Below are 16,508 nucleotides of genomic sequence, written 5' to 3'. Positions count from 1 at the left end.
CTGTCTGCTTCGGTTTTTGAAACAGGGTCCTCATTGGCCTGGGACTGGATAAACTAGGCTGGCTGGCCAAAGGACGATTTCCACCGACCCACCTCCCTCCACCTCCCCAGTACCTGGATTACAAGCATGTATCACCATCATGGGCCGTGAGGGCTTAAACTCAGGTCCTCATGCATGCACAGCAAGCACTTTCCAACTGAGCTATTTCCCTGAGGCTCCGTTGATGTTACCACTAACTGTGGCCAGCATCCGTAGAAGGAAGCTCTGATGGACTGGGGAGATGGGGGACCACTTTAATGTAGACCATGTTATCTCTCCTTGCTACAACTGCACGCTTTTTAACAGGTGAATATCATACTCAATAATGAGGGAGCATCCGTCTGTACTCTGTGGTAGGGGTAATGAGCGCATTTGAAATAGATGCCAGTGATTCATCTTGCATGTGAAAAGTGTCATAGAAAAGTTCGGGAGTCCTAAGGCATCCTTCTCATTGACTTCACAGGATTACCTTGCTTGCATCCGGGACCAAACAAAACTGCCCCTGGGGACTGAAGATAGGGCTGCTCTTTTTGGGAACATACAGGACATCTACCACTTCAATAGGTAAGTGGATAAGCACAAGGCTGTTCTCATGTAAGAGCATTATAGATTGTTTATCCAGGCCAGTAAAGACCAGCTCCTCAGAGGCAGGGTCTGTGTCTCCTTTGTCTTTTAGCTTCCCTGATATTTATCCCCACCCTGGATTGTAGGAGGCTGGTCTCTCCGGTCCTGACCATCTAGCTCATAGGAAACATTAAGGCTACACTGGGGGTTTCACTTGCTTGACCTTGTAGACTGTGAGAAAACTATTTTGTATCTTCGGAGCCCATGCTTCTCCTCCTGGGTCACACTGAGGCACCCAGGGAAGTTCTAAGAAAACACGATGAGTATATAGAGTCAGTAAGATGGCTCCGCAAGCATACCTGAAGCCTGGGTTTCACTCTCGGCGGCAAATTAAAACCATGGGTGCTGGGCTTACCTGTGGAGGCAGGAGGGTCAGAAGTGGAAGAGCATCCTCATCCAGGTTGTGAGTTTGAGGTCAGCCTGGGCTCCTCCACGCCATGTCTCAAAACAAAGGAACAAGCAATATCTGGCCTAAAAGGGATCATATCCCTCCTTTAAAAGTCCAGGAATTTATAAAAGACTGTGAGAGGGAAAGATGGTGGATAACCCCAAGGAAGAGCGTTTTCCCAACACAGCAGGGCTGGTGTGCATATAAACTCACAGAGACCGCGGCATTCACTAGACCAGCACAAGCTCAAGCCAGCCTGTGAGAGTAGTGGGTACCATGTCCCACCCCTCGCCAAGAAGTTATCTGAAAACCATGGTTGCTGGGAGAAGGACAAATCCGTTTTCTTCAGTGGAATGACAGAGGGTTTATCAGCCACCTTCCTGGGAGCGCCCAGTGCCCAGGAGTAGTCAACCAACACAAACTGGACTCCTCCGGGATTGTTGTTGTTGTTATTGTTGTTGTTTTTACAAGAGAAAAAGAATGTGAAGCTGGGTTGGTAAGGAGGTTGATAGGGCATCAGGAATGAGTTGGGGTAGGAGGGGAAAAGCTGATCAAAATATACTATAGGATATTCTCCAAAAAAAAATAGATTTATAAAACGTTATTTTTAAAAGCAGTATGTGAACCCTACTTCTGGAAATTACTCATTGGGATGGGGCCAGAACATCAGAATTTTCTAAAAGGACTTCAGGCCTTTATAATGGGAGGCCACAGCAGAGAAACACTATCTGGAGAAATCACCCTGGCCGTAAGATGGTGAGAAACACATCAAAGTCTGCAGAGGCCACATGCTTACTAGTGATCTGTTGGTTTTAATGCAGGCCCCGATTTAGCAATCCCATGAGTTCAGGGAAAGCATCACTTTCCAGAGCCCACTAATAACATCATGACCCAGAAAGAAGCTGGATACTAAGAGGTCCCTGCCCTAACTCATCTGTGGTTTGGCTGTAAAGTAATGATGACAAGTACTTGAGGACCAGAAGCCACACAGCTTTAGAGGCATCATTCCCCCAAGGTATCATTCCCCCATGCACATCATCAGGGTGCACACAGCCATACTCCCTCTTGCATAGCAGACCTCTACTCTTCAAGCCCCTCATGAAGTTCAGGAAGCTATGGCTACCCTCAGGAGGGATTTTTCTTCACTACTTGGAATTTAAATGATCATGTGTCTCCTAGTCTAAGGAAAGAAAAAGTGGAGGAGTATGAAGAAGGGACTCGGCAGTGAGGCCCATTATGCAAAAGCTGGGTAACCAGGAAGACCGTTCTATTCCTGAATCCATTCTCCACTCCTTTCTGTTGGATGTCCATTGACCCTGAAAGCCATTCCTGTCTAAAATATACCTGGACCAGAGTGAAGGAACACCCTGCTACTGATGTACATGCAAGGCATGGGTGAGCGGCACCATGGCAACCCATCGTGTCCATGCCAGCGGCTGTGATCATGTGTATTCACTGTTCAAGCGGTGCCTTAACCCTCTTGGCAGCTCTTTGAAGGTGCACACATTTCACATGTGAGGAATCAGATTTTAAGACAGGGAGGTCCTCTGATCAAGGGTGTGGCCCAAGCCTGGACCACTTTGGACACTGCTTTTATTTGTTTCTAGTATCTTCCTCTGTTTTGAAAAATATCTCTTGTCCAACTTTGCTGTTCAATTCTCTGGGTGCTGTGGGTTGGTTAGTTGTTTGCTTACTTGTTCATTTATTTGCTTGAGACAGGGCTTTACCATGTGTTGCAGGCTGACCCTGAACTCACTGTGTAGCTAGCCCAGGCTACCCTCAAACTCACAGTCTTCATATAATACACCTACAGAGTGCTGCGGTTACAGAGGTTCTCTCCCATGCTCCGCTACACACAGTAGGATTGTCTCTTTTGTTTTGTCTCCATTTGCCTTCATTTCTGTTCTCTATTATCTCAAATCTAAATTTATAATTTAAATGACCCTGTGGTTGTTACAGTTGGCTAAGTAAGAACATCAATGTGACCATCTTTTATGTCATTGCTTCTGCATCTTTAATAATATTCCATTTGATTCCCAAGCTGCAACTGTCTGGCAAATCATGATGGAACTTTAAATAATAGAATCTAAACTTCTGTTGTTAATTTCTTTATCACAGATTTTTTTTGACACAGGATTGTAATATAAAATAGTGTAATGTAGGTAAGACTTAAGTCTCCAAAATTAAAAGAGGAGATTATATTAACCAGAAAAATTCAACTGAATGGGCTTTGTTTTCTAAGACACACAGATGGAACAAATCTAAAACTGAAAATCCAAAATGCCCCATATTAGAAACCTTTTGAACACTACCACAGGTTGGAAATTCCACATCTGACCTTGAGTAATGCATCACAGCCATAACGCAGACCCTCTGAAGACTGTACAGAATCACCTTCTAGCTGTATGTACCACCTGCAGATGCAGTAGTGCAATTCTCTGTTTAGACTTGGGTCCCGTCTCCAAGACAAGGAGGGTAATATGTCTATGCGGATATTCCAAACTCCAAAAAGCACTTTTGGTCCCAAGCATGTGGGTTAGGGAACCCTTGACCTGTATTTCCCAAGCACAGACATGTATAGCTTCTCCAAAGCTCTTTTATACTATATTTACTTTTTAAATTCCTTACGTTTTAAAGGCATTTAAAAAAAAATCTCACTGAAAACCTCTTCTATGCCAGTGTGTCATTCCACACTGTGTAGAGTGATATGGCGATGGGAGAGAAATCTGGAATTGACTGAAATTGTGGCGTTATGAGGCATAAATACTCCTATCCGTGTATCATTGACTCGTATATTAAAAACTGGAGAATCAAATGTCTTAGATGGCAAGAGTCTATGTCACCACTGAAGAAAGGATGGGAAAGATGCCAGATCAATTCAGATAAACCAGCTTTACCTGGACCCATGTCTCATTGTAACTTACTGTCCAATACAGTGCTTCATTCACAAGCTGGGTTTGCTTGTTTTCCTGTTTTGTTGTACATTGCGGTGATAGTACCAGTGTTTCCTGGGGATGGAACCCAAGGCCTCACACATATTACACACATATGTGTTCCACCTCCAAGCCACACACCTCAGCCTTGGGGTGGGAGTTTTGCCATCATTGTATTCTGGCCATATCCATCACCTGCCCTCATGTTTGGGCTTTATTTTTCTTCTCATTGCTTTATAGGAGCTGGTTATCAAGTCTGTGGACCACGTGAGTGCAAGTGTCTTTTCCAAAAGACATGCTTTGTAACTTTCATGTGACTTCTCTAAAGACAAACTCACAATTAGCAGCACAAAATGCACTTCTGAAAGTAGGCCACAGGGTTAGGTCTAAACATTATCTCCCATTTTTGGAGGTATGCATTTTTTTTTTTAAAAGACTCGTAAAATTTTGCTTTCTCGCATTTGTTTTTAATCTTAGCCTGACTCTGATGGTGGTGCCGTGGTCAGTAAAGCTAAGCTCTGATTTCACATGCCTAGCCAATGGTCCCATCACCACTAACTGAAGTACACAAAGTCTCCGCACTAGGTTGCATTTCCTGCCCTTTGCATGCCAAGTTACATGGGTGTGTGGATCGCAGGGTAGGCTCTGAATCCTCCTTAGCGGCCCTTTCCAACTGTGCCAGTGCTGTGATGCCCGTGTGGAGGCCTCTTTGCTCCCCTTCAATACGGGCTTAGTTTCTCTTGACTTAGCTCCACAAGTGGTTTTATTGTAATTGTCAGTTTTTTCAAAATGCGTGCAGCACTCAGTTGGTATCTTTATGAATCTAATATTGAAAATGACAGCTTCACATGACCAAGACATACTATCAATAGTTGTATGTCTCTTTGACCAATTATTTGTTTGTTTATTTTATTGTTTGCTTTTGAGACAGGATTTCATGGAACCCAGGTTGGCCTAGAACTTGCTATATAGCCGAGGATGACCTTGAACTCCTGATCTTTCTGAATCTACCTCCCACATACCAGGATTACATATATATACCTGGTCCCATCTACCTTTTAAATGTTAATCAGGCTATTTAACAACTTCTCTCCCACCTGGAAACATATAGCTTTAAAAATTAACTCCTAGAGACCTTAAAATGCCGGCATTTATGTTGACTAAAATTTTTCTGTTCTTTTAATTAACTATGTGCTCTCAACAAGGCATGTTTTTGATTCTTTTGTATGACATTATATCTAAGGATCTTCCCAGGCTTCCCCGTGACGTCTAACAATGGCTTATAGATGCTTCTAGAAATCTATGCATTCATTCTGAAAATAAGGTGTTTTTCGAGACAGGGTTTCTCTGTATTGCTTTGGAGACTGTTCTGGAACTAGCTCTGTAGACCAGGCTGGCCTCGAACTCACAGAGATCTGCCTGTCTCTGCCTCCCAACTTCTGGGATTAAAGGCATGCACCACCAATGCCCGGCTCCCTGTGTCTACTTCTTACCCCACTGCTTTGAAGCAACTTCCTCCACAATGTCACCGTCCTTATCTTCATTTTGACATCATCAGAAGCATCTCCCTACTTACGAATTAAGTATAACAAAACTGAAATGCTTCTCTATTTTGCTAGAGCTTATCTGGAATATTATGAATATTGAGCATGACTGAATGCAGAGTTTGGCTTCATTAAATTTAGGATATTATTTTACTCCTATGCATATTGAGTGAACTGCATTAATAGACATTCTGATTTGAGTCACATACACACATCATTACTAGGATAAACTCCACCTGCCCTTGATGCTTTCCACGTCTGTACACTGATGAGGTATTTCATTCCTTTTTTTTTTTTATAACTAATAACATGATTTTTGTTTTTTCATTGTCTTCCTTTCTGTTTTGCTATCATGAAAGGCAACCGAGACTTCATTTTGGTCTACTTCTTGGTGTCCTCATCTCTTACTGCGTATTCCCCACCCCACCCCCTACCCTACCACCGCCACCACCCCCATTGCCCCCCCCCCAACAGCCCTGAAATTGAAGTCTCTGGTTTGGTGTCTGGAATAAATCTCCAAATGGTCAGAAACTGGGTTAGTTAAAACAAACCACTTGAGCCCTCAAATCCCAGCGCTTTTAAAAACCCGTGTGTTGCCAACCAAAGGGGAAAAGAAATGTCAGTTCTCTTGTGATAGAGAAGCTATCTAAACTGTAACTTGAATCTCTCTTTATGGGTGAAGCAGGAGGAAATTCAGGCAGTTCCTCCCAATTGAGTTTTTATGTCTAAGTTGTTGCTTAAAACCATCGAAACTCAAAGCAGAAATTTCCGTTTTGCTTTGGCTCTTCTCTTCACTGCGTTGAGCTTTTACTGTGTGTAAAATGCTGGACTGGATCTTACGGCTCAGATGTGGATGACCCCATTGTACAGCTAGCGATGGACAGGATGCTTTGAAGGGCTGAGGACCATGTAATTAATTTTGCTCTAGTGAAATCTTCACAAAGCAAGCTAAATATGTTAATGTAATGTAACCATGCATCAAAACATATACAAGGCAGAGGGGTAGTACATTTTCAACCTGCCACAGTAACTGTCAGCTTTATACAGTGAATGGTAAGGCTCTTTGTATGGGCCATCTTCTTTCTGTCAACTGGTGTTCAAGACTAATGTTTCTCGTGGTGCGTTCCGGGACAGCCAGGGCTACATAGGGAAACCCTATCTCAAAAAAGCAAGTCTAGTGTGTCAGTGCGCCTAATGTGCAGTTTGCGTTCTCGTATGCACATGAGTCTCTTTGGAAGCTACACATTAAAATGGCTTAGTTATGTGGTGCGAAAGGAAGTGTTGCCTGGAGTCTATGCCAGCCAGAAGAGGAGAGACCTGTTCCCCATTCACCATAAAGCAGTATCACCTTGCAGCCATGACACAGGTTCACAGCAGCGGGCAGAGAAAGTATCACATATAATACGATCGTGAAAGAGAACAAAGCTATCACTATTTCTCCACTAGGGCAAGTTCAGAGGCCTGAGCTCAGGAAGGAAATGATCTCATTTTCTTGCTCATGATCCCGTCCAAAAGAGAGGACAGATTTAGGGTAATTACTCATGGAAAAGAGAGCTGACCGAGACCCTGAAAGCATGATGGCTGCAATCCAATTTTAACTGTGAAAGCGATCTCTGACACTGTCCCTTATGGGCGTGTCTGGCTGGCTGCCCACTGCTACACTGCGGCCATGTCTATGGCCACTGGCCCAGTAGAATGTAATTCCGGTGGCCAGTCCTGTTTCTGGTGTCTGGTTACTGCACCGAGGCCCCAGCTGTATCCCACAGTCTTTCTGATACCCCTCCCAGTTACCTGCCGTCCTGAGCCCCACACTCTGTACTCTTCACCAACCTCCGCCCCCATGGCTGCCTTCCCACATCTCACACAACACCCTACCAAGCTCTTCCTGCCTTGCATTTGGGGCCTCATTTCTTAAATGATTTCTTCCAGGTCTCTTCATGCCCTGGGATATCAATCACCCCCTCAGAGAATAAACTTCCGACCACCCAACCCTCCACCAATTCCACCCTGCCTCAGTTTCCTCTCTTTATTGACTTCGGATCACGTGGCACCATGTGGTGTTGACTGTTTTGTTAACACTCATCACCTATGGTCAGACAGGCACATGGATCGTAAGCAGGCCCTTTGTCTCCTTTACCTCAGAGCTCCTCGTCATGCCTGGCGGAAGTTCTCCCGGTCAGTTTTGAATAGCAAGCACACAGTTTTGTCTGGATAAGTGAAAGAACATGAGAGAAAGAACCAGAACATGAGAGAAAGAACCCCTACCGTTCTCACTTACATTGTGTTCCTGTTATCCAAGTGAAAGGCTCTAAAGGAAAGACAGCCAGATGGCACCATGAGCCTCCCAGGCGGGTCTTTGAAAACTCCAAGGCATGCGATCTCATACTCAGCTTCCTTGACCTTGCTGAGGAAATGCCTCCTTAGGTAGCCAGACTTCTGATGGAGTGCAGAGGCAAGGTTCGGGAACCTTCCTTCCGTGCATAGCTTCCTTCCGTGCATAGCTTTGCCTTTAATTCCGATCTGTGTCGTCTGAGAAAAGCAGCTTTCTCTTCATGGGCTGTGATTTCCTCACTGTAAAACTGGGTTCCCAGCATTATGGTTTCTCACTTGGAGGTGTCTTAGAGCCACACCATTGTTGTGATAAAACACCATAACTAAAACAAACTTGGAAGAGAGGTTTCGTTGGTTGGTTGGTTTACATATCATGAATCACTATTTACTCAGGAAAGCCAAGGCAGGAACTCAAGTCAAGAACCTGGAGTCAGAAGCCTATGTAGAGGCCATGGAGGAATGCTACTTACTGGCTTGCTCATCATAGCTTGCTCAACCTGCTTTCTTATAGCACCCAGGGCCTTCAGCTCAAGGGTGGCACCACAATAGACTGGGCCCTTTCCATCAATCAGTAATTAAGAAAATGCTTAACAAGCTTGTCTATAGCCCGTTCTCATGGAGGGAGTTTCTCAGTTAAAGTTATCTTGTGTCAAGTTGACAAAAAACTATCCAAGACAAATAAGGATTCCCAGGTTTTCTTAGGATAACTCTTGCATGGATGACAGAAGCCAAAATCATTGAAGAACTCAGCAGAAGATAAAGAAAAACAGAAAAACCATCACATCATCATCATCATCACCATCATCATCACCATCAGATCCTTATACTCCATAATGGAATATTTTGCACTTGTGAAATAAGAACAGAAGCATAAAGCAACATCCAGGTAGCATGTTCAGACAAAAGCCAGCCCCAAATCCTCTCAACTTAAGAGTCTGGTGGTAGAAATAAGAAATTATCAATAGGTGGGAAATAAAGTTCAGATCTCCTAGAAAGAGACATCAGCAACATGATGAGGGAAGGATGAAAAAAAATAATTAAACGATCAAACCAGAAGATCCAAAAGTGGAATAACAGGACCTCTAATAGCCACCAGCAGAGGGACAGACATATCAAACATGGGATTCTAAAACAGTAAGATTTAAACTCCTTGGTCACAGGGTCCCTTACATTCCTGGAGGTAGTTAAGACCCACAATCATATTTGTTTGGGCTTTATTATGTTTTGTTTATTGTGTTAGGAACTAAAGCTCAGAAATGATTAAACTATCAATTTATATTATTGTAATAACAAACCCACACATTTTGGCAAGTGACTCGATGACTTTATGCTTTGTGTTTTTGTTTGTTTGGGAACCATTTTACGGTTTTGAAGCTCTCCTGACTGTTTAGCTTCATAGCAAACATCAGCATCCCGTGGTGTGTGTCAGCTCCTGGTTTCTGTGAGGCAAGCCAAGTCATAGAACCTCTGGCAAAGCTCACTGTATTCTCAAGGGAAAATGGAATGGAAAGCTGAGCATTTTTATGGATTAATATCCCAAGGGTGTACTGAGGAAGGGAACTTTAGATGATACTTGAAGGTTAAGATCACATCCAAACTCACTAAGTACATGATCAGAGACCAGACCCACAGCTGACCAGCTCAGAGTCTCAAAAGAAAAAAAAAAAAAAAATCTAAAAAAGTCACCATTTGGGGAGAAAGGTGATACTAAATTCTCAATAGCGGCATTTGAATTCATGAGGCTCCAGGAACATCCAGAGGAAATTACTCCAACCAAGTATCCTCTGCCCCATGGCATCACCGGCCCAGGTGAGGGGAGCGCATTTACTGAAGATTTACTCAGAGGATTGACTTCTTGTCACCGTCATCAAGAAGCTTTCAGAAACTTCCCCCTGCAAAGGAGAGAACCCATGGGAAATGGACGGGAGCCAGGTACCCAACACAGAATGCAAACCGAGATGATGGATCACCAAGAACGTCACAGAACTGCCCAGCAGCTGGAGAACAGCCATGCCAGGCGGAACAGGGGATCGAGGCTCCGGAATGGATGCCCTCCAGCAACAGTATAACACCAGAGAAAACGTTTGGCTGCAGTGAGTTGACCTTCCTCCTCCTCACGCACAATTTGGAAGTAAATTAGCAGGGTGTGCCTTGCCAACAAATGGAAACATGGAAAGGATAAAGGTCTTATGACTTATAAGGTTAACTTTTGTTTGTTCGTTTTTGTTTTTCAAAAAATGGTTCTCTCTAGCTTTGGCTGTCCTGGAATTCACTATAGATCAGGCTGACCTCTTCCTCCCTGGTGCTGGGACTAAAGTGATGGCATGCACCACCACTGCCTAGCTTAAGGTTAATTAAAAAAAAAATTTCTTTTTCAAATACTAAGTTATAGTACTCTATGGAGTAACATATCTCCTTTTTCCATAACCATGTTTTGTTTTGTTTTAAATCCATCTGTGCAGAGAGTAACCTTTTTGTTACTCTCATACCTGATGGTATAAAAACAAGTTGGCAATCTTAAAACAAAGTATTTTAAACTCCAGAGATATCCTGGTTCTACAAGAAAGGAAAAGAAATCATGGTGCATGCTAAACCTAAACGAGGGACATTATTTCCATAGCATTCTCGTTGTCTTAAGGATGTGAATTTGGAACATTTAATCTAGTCAGCTTGCAAAAGATATCGGGTTAGGAAGAGTAAGAGTGGGACTTTAAGAAAATGAAGAAGGAACCAATAGCTAAAACCGAAAACAAAAATAAAACAATATAAGCCTGTCATCGTCAGAGTGCTTAGAAATATGGACCTGATCCAAAAGGAACCTTGAACACTTCTTAGCAGGGGCCATTGAGAATTGGAAGTACAAAGCAAAGAACTATTTTATCCGTAGAACTGTTTGTCTTTTTATTAAATGTATAGCCTACCCCAAGAATATCTAGTGAGCAAGAAATTCCACTCAGAATTTCGGGCAACATTGGGAGCTTAAATGGCTAAGTAAATAGGTAGCCATACAGCATAATGGTCCTGCCATGAAAACTTAGTAAGTTATGTTAATCAGAGAATCTTCCTCTCGTGGTGAACTTGTCCTTTGAAACACTCCCTTTATTGATAATTTTGTTTGTGTGATTTGAACATCTTATTCTTCAAATACATCAGGAATTTACTGAGACTGGGAGCATATCCCACTTTGCTTGGTGGGTGGGTGAGTGTGTGTGCGTGCGCACGTGCGTACGCATGCACTGCATGGATACCCAAGCTCTTTTTCAATAGATGAATGTGTATGAGCAACTTTGGCAACTGGTGACAGATGTCTGGGAAACTGAACTCTTACGCAGGCTTATCTTTGATGGAAGAACTACTGGCCCGTCTATGTCTATACTCCTGCTTCACCCACAGCTCTTGGACAACTCCTATCCAAAACTTGGACACAGTGGCAATAGACTCTCTGTGATCAAATTACCTGTTTCCTTGTAAATGCCACGAAGAAGGCTTACATTTTTAAGTTCCATAAAATGTGCTCAACCTGCAGACTCCAATCTAATACTTCCTGGCTATGTGTTTTGTCTTGTTAGTGAACTTCTTCAAGATCTGGAAAACTGTGAAAACGATCCTGTGGCCATAGCAGAATGTTTTGTGTCCAAGGTAAGCACCATTCACTTTTCAGAGTCAACCGAGGCAGACAGTGTGTACAACTTGCTTTCATTTTCAAGTTAGGATAAATGGTTATTCAATATTGAGTTAAGCTAGTCAACTAACCATGAACGTTTTGTTTTGTTTTTAGTGTGTGTGTGTGTGTGTGTGTGTGTGTGTGTGTGTGTGTGAGTGTGTGTGTGATAGAGAATATAGAGAAAGAAAGGTGGGTGTTAGTGCTAGTGCTAGTATTCCTAGAGTTTGTATGGTAGTTGGGTAATGTTATTTATTGTTTTCCTTGGAAAGACTTAAAGTTTGAGAGGAGAGAATCCAGAATGAAGGAAAAAAGATTCATATACCATACCTCTAAATCCACTCTAAAAATGCCCAAGAATCTACATGTTTTGAGTGTGTAATGTGTCATACTTGCATGGTCAATGCTGTTATCCTTTAAGGGATAGAAAACAGCAAACCTGACCTCCTGCATCTTAAACATGCCCTGAGTTTCCTATATTCTTATGTGTCAATGCAAGACATGGGCTTGACACAAAGATGGGTATTAGCAAGTTCATGCTCTGAACTTGCAGGGCCAGTGTTCTGTTCTACCCTGGGCAGTCCACACAGAATCCTGTCTCGTTCAAGTTTCCCTTTGAGACGCAACAGCTTTTCTCTAGAAAACATCTGGAAGAAATTATCTTGCAGAGAAACTCCATGTCATTTCTGCATGAAGGCTTGAAGGGGACGAGGTTGAAGCAGGTTAATAGCCAAGCTCTGAAACCAACCGTCAATTAGCACCTCATTGATAGCCCCAAGGTGAACTAAGATACTGCCCCAGCCTCTGCTAGCTCTGATGGCCACAGACCCGTCCAAGTGGCTGGGGATTCAAACTCAACAGCTCTCTGGATTTGACTAAAATCTCTAAACAGCAATCAGTGGGCCTGTATATAACCCTTCCTGTCTTTTTACAGCTTTGCATGCGTTCCCATGTAAAACAGTGCACACATGCTTCCTCGCACAAGTTTTTTTTTTCTATAGCTGCCCTCTTTGTAACAGATTCTCTTATAGGGTACGAACTAGAAAAAGACAAAAAAAAAAAAAAAAAAAAAAAAAACAGGAGAAACGTATAAAAACAAAAAGAGAGGCCGAGCGTCTCGAAGATGTGCACATGAGCAACACTGGCGTTTCAGAAAACATTCGGTCTTTTACTCCGGCCGTAATCACAGGCTGATTAAAGAGGTTCCAGTGTTCGCTTAACTCCGGCTTAATTACTCACATAAAAGTTTGTTTATGTGCCGCCCTGCCAACTCCCAGATCTCATTTTTCATTGTAATATTGCCAAGTTTAATTAGAAGACCGACTTCAGCGCGCTCACATGGGAGCAGGAGGCTGGAGGGTGTGCCGGGCTTTCTCACTCAGCTCCCTGACATTTACTTGAGGTTACGTTTCTCTGACTGCTCCGAGAGGAGCGGAAAATTGCTTTAATTGAGAGGTCATTAGCAAAACAGGTTGACTTCTGCTTTTATTGGAGTCACTGGAGCTTACACAGAGCGCCATCTTTGGCCTGCCTTACTTTATGGTGTGTGTAGGCTAAGGAAGTCCTTAGCCAAAGGGGGAAAAATTAACTGTTTCGTCTCACTGACTGCTTCCAGAAGAATAAGGATGGCGGTTGGCTTGAGCGACAACAGTAAGCCTTCTCTCCTGAGCCTGAAGCCCCGTGTATCCTGATCTGTACTCGGGGCTCTGGAGGCATCTCGAGAGACTTGAGTCTGTCCCCACGTTGCCTTCTCAGCCACCCTCATGCTCGTCCCTCATTAGACTGTTAGCACGGTTTACTCTGGACAGCTAGCTGAAGGCGAGACTGCATGACTTCCGAGTTCCCCTTAGCTTTCTCTCCTCTGTGCTCGGTCACCTCCCATGACTCTTTTTCTTCTTCCGTAACTGAGGAGAATGAGGCCACATCCACACAGGAAGACGAGACCAATACTCACCGCACATAAGTGCATTTGTGCTCACACACATATAGACATAAATACAAACCACACACACACACACACACACACACACACACACACACACACACGAACACCACATGACGGAATTATCATCAAGAAATGATTAGTGTTGAAAATCCATGTTAAACATGGTATGTACTCACTCATACATGGATTTTAGACATAGGACAAAGGATCGCCAGCCTACAGTATCCACACCACTAGAGAAGCTAGGATACAAGGAGGACCCTAAGAGAGTCATACAAGGTCCCCCACAGAAAGGGAGAGGGACAAGATCTCCTGAGCGTATTGGGAGCGCAGTGGGGGAGGGGAGGTAGTGAGTGGAGAGGGAGTTACGAGAAAGAGAAGGGGAGATGAGGAGGGGAGAGGAGACCATGAGGGACGAGGAAGATTGTTGGGGGATGAATAGAGGAGAACAAGAAAAGAGATGTCATAATAGAGGGAGCCATTATAGGTTTGAAGGGAAAACTGACTCTAGAGAAATGTCCAGAGACCTACAAGGATGACCCCAACTAGCAATCTGAGCAACAGTGGAGAGGCTACCTTAAATGCCCTTCCCTGATAATGAGATTGATGACTATTGTATCTGCCATCATAGAGCCCTCATCTAGTAGTGGATGGAAACAGAAGCAGACACCCACAGCTAAACACTGGAATCCAGTTGTAGAGAGGGAGAAGTGATGAGCGAAGGGTTCAAGACCAGGCTGGAGAAACCCACAGAGACAGCTGACCTGAACAAAGGGAGCTCATGGATCCCCAGACTGATAGCTCGGAAACCAGCATTGGACAGACTCAGACTCCCTGGACATGGGTGTCAGTTAGAAGGCCTGGGCAGTCTAAGGGACCTCTGACAATGGAACCAGGATGTATCCCTGGTGCACGAAAGGACTTTGGGGGCACATTCCCCATGGAGGGATACTCCCTTAGCCTAGAAACAGGAGGGAGGGCCTAGTGCCTACTCCAAATGACTTGATAGAGTTTGATGATCCCTCCTGGAAGGCCTCACCCTCCCTATGGAGTGGGGGAACTGGGATGGGAGGGGGTAAAGGGAACAGGGTGGGGGGGATGAGAGAGTGGGAGGGAGAGGGCACTGGGGTCCCTGTAAAATAAGAAAAAATAGCACTACAATCACAGACGTCTTTTCTCTGTCACCCATTCAGCAACCGCTGGGTGTCCTGTGTGCTCTGTTCAGCAACCCATACCTTATAGCTCTACTGTTTGCATAACTGCCTCATTCCTGCATACTCTCTGGCTATTATGATCTGAAAGAGCTGAATAACTAGAAACCAATATCTGTTTTGTATACTGCATTTTTCTAAATGCATCTTTAAAAGGGTTTGGGCTGGCATCATACAATGAATAATGACATTTAAGCATTAACAGGCTTAGGGGATGTTGAATATATATATATATTCTCCCAGGTGGAGTCAGGTGTATGCCAAACTCATAGGATAGTACTTGCTGTGTGAATCTGTAGGCCTGTGGACCATGGAACCTGTACTTTGTCAGGAGAAGCCCAAACTCTAGTTATTTATATCCTCCGATGCTTAGAAGTAGACAACTAATTTAGGAATTGTAAACTTCTCTATTGGAAAATGTGGTGCCAGGTTTAAAATGCTGTTTAGGTCGTAAGGAAACGGATTCAAATTAGCCAAGATGCTATGGAGAGGAATCTGGCCAAATCCAGTCCTTAAAAATTGGAATTTACCCTGTCACCTAGCAGTCCCACTTCCAGAAAGCTATTCATAGATAACTGACAAATTTTCAACAAGTCTGACATGACGTCTGGCAGTGATGCTTGATCTTCCAAAGACTACAGACAATCTAAACAAAAAGCTGCCTGAATGATCTTTTGTGTATTCAACCAAATAATGGAGCATTGTGGAACAATGCAAGCAAATAAGGAATGTCTCCATACATGGCTCGGGGAGGTGGTTAAGTGTGCCCGGCACAACCTTCTCAAAGCATGGTTCCCCTGTACCTTTGACATCAGCACCACAGGGAGCTTGCTAGAAATGAGTGCAACCAACATAATGAAAAGCTGGCACTCGGTCCAGCAAACTGTTTTCATAAGCTTTCCAACGAAATCCACTCAAGTTCATTCCTACGATGTGAATTTGCTTATCTGCTAAAGGGATGTCTGTGTTTAAAAACTGATAAGACTTATAAAAAAAAATAGGAGACAGGAACTAGATATGGATACTGAAATCTCAGGAGGAGACTCAGGAGTTCAAGGCCATCCTCAGGTACATAGCAAATTTGAGGTCAACACTGGCCACATGAGACTCTCTTTCCACAAACAAAAACAGGAGGAAAGGAAGGAATCACCTAGAATAGAACAGACCGAATTAACCTCTCTGAGTGTGTCTTTATCTGTAAAACTGGATTTGCATGTATATAACTCAAAAGCCCCAACGAAGGCTTTAAGAAGCAGGCTCTATACACCAAGAGCAAAATGATGAAACACACACAAAAACGGTGTGCATGAAGTTGGTAGGTGGCCATGCAAAAGAAATTCTAATTGGTTTGGAAAATGTGTGGTGGCCAAAATACAGCCAACACATGTTTGTGGTGTTCTCCCTGTCCTCCTGTGAAAATTACAGAGTGCAGTATGGCACAGTGCAAGAACTACTGATGTTAGTGCCCTTGAGAAATGAAATCGCCAGGAGAAACCCGGAAGCAGGAATGCTCCAGACTCATTAAGACCCGGAGTTCCAAATCTTAAGGACAGCTAGTGTCACCTTCTTCCCAAATGCTTAGGTCCAGAAAGATCTCCGATGTTTCCAGATCTCAAAACTTACCTATACGTAATACAGTATCTCGGGGATGAGATGCAAGGGCAAACACAGAACGTGGATGTATTTCCGTGCTCCTTCCCCTGAGAAAGTAGAGAATGGTCTTCAGCTTTACCAGTTTTATATAACAGAGAGTAGTGCAAACGGTGCTTGTCCACAAGGATGCAGAGGGACTGGAAGGACCGGTCCTCTTCTCCCTTCCTCTTCCTCTCTTC

The 16,508-nt window shown here is 43.7% G+C and overlaps 1 protein-coding gene across 2 annotated transcripts in view; it reads left to right on the top strand.

Moving 5' to 3' along the window:
* Positions 1–16,508, top strand: part of Plekhg1 (pleckstrin homology and RhoGEF domain containing G1) — a 74,920-nt gene that overhangs the window by 23,827 nt on the left and 34,585 nt on the right. For both annotated transcript variants that reach the window (XM_051206010.1, XM_051206009.1), the window contains exons 2-3: positions 503–603; positions 11,429–11,498. In XM_051206010.1, the coding sequence (XP_051061967.1) occupies positions 503–603; positions 11,429–11,498 (171 nt within the window). The remainder of the gene's footprint in view (positions 1–502; positions 604–11,428; positions 11,499–16,508) is intronic.

Source organism: Phodopus roborovskii, unplaced genomic scaffold (assembly GCF_943737965.1).
Source record: "Phodopus roborovskii unplaced genomic scaffold, PHOROB, whole genome shotgun sequence".
Classification (NCBI taxonomy): Eukaryota; Metazoa; Chordata; class Mammalia; order Rodentia; family Cricetidae; genus Phodopus; species Phodopus roborovskii.
Note: the sequence above shows the minus strand (reverse complement) of the source record. Positions and strands in the feature narration are given on the sequence as shown.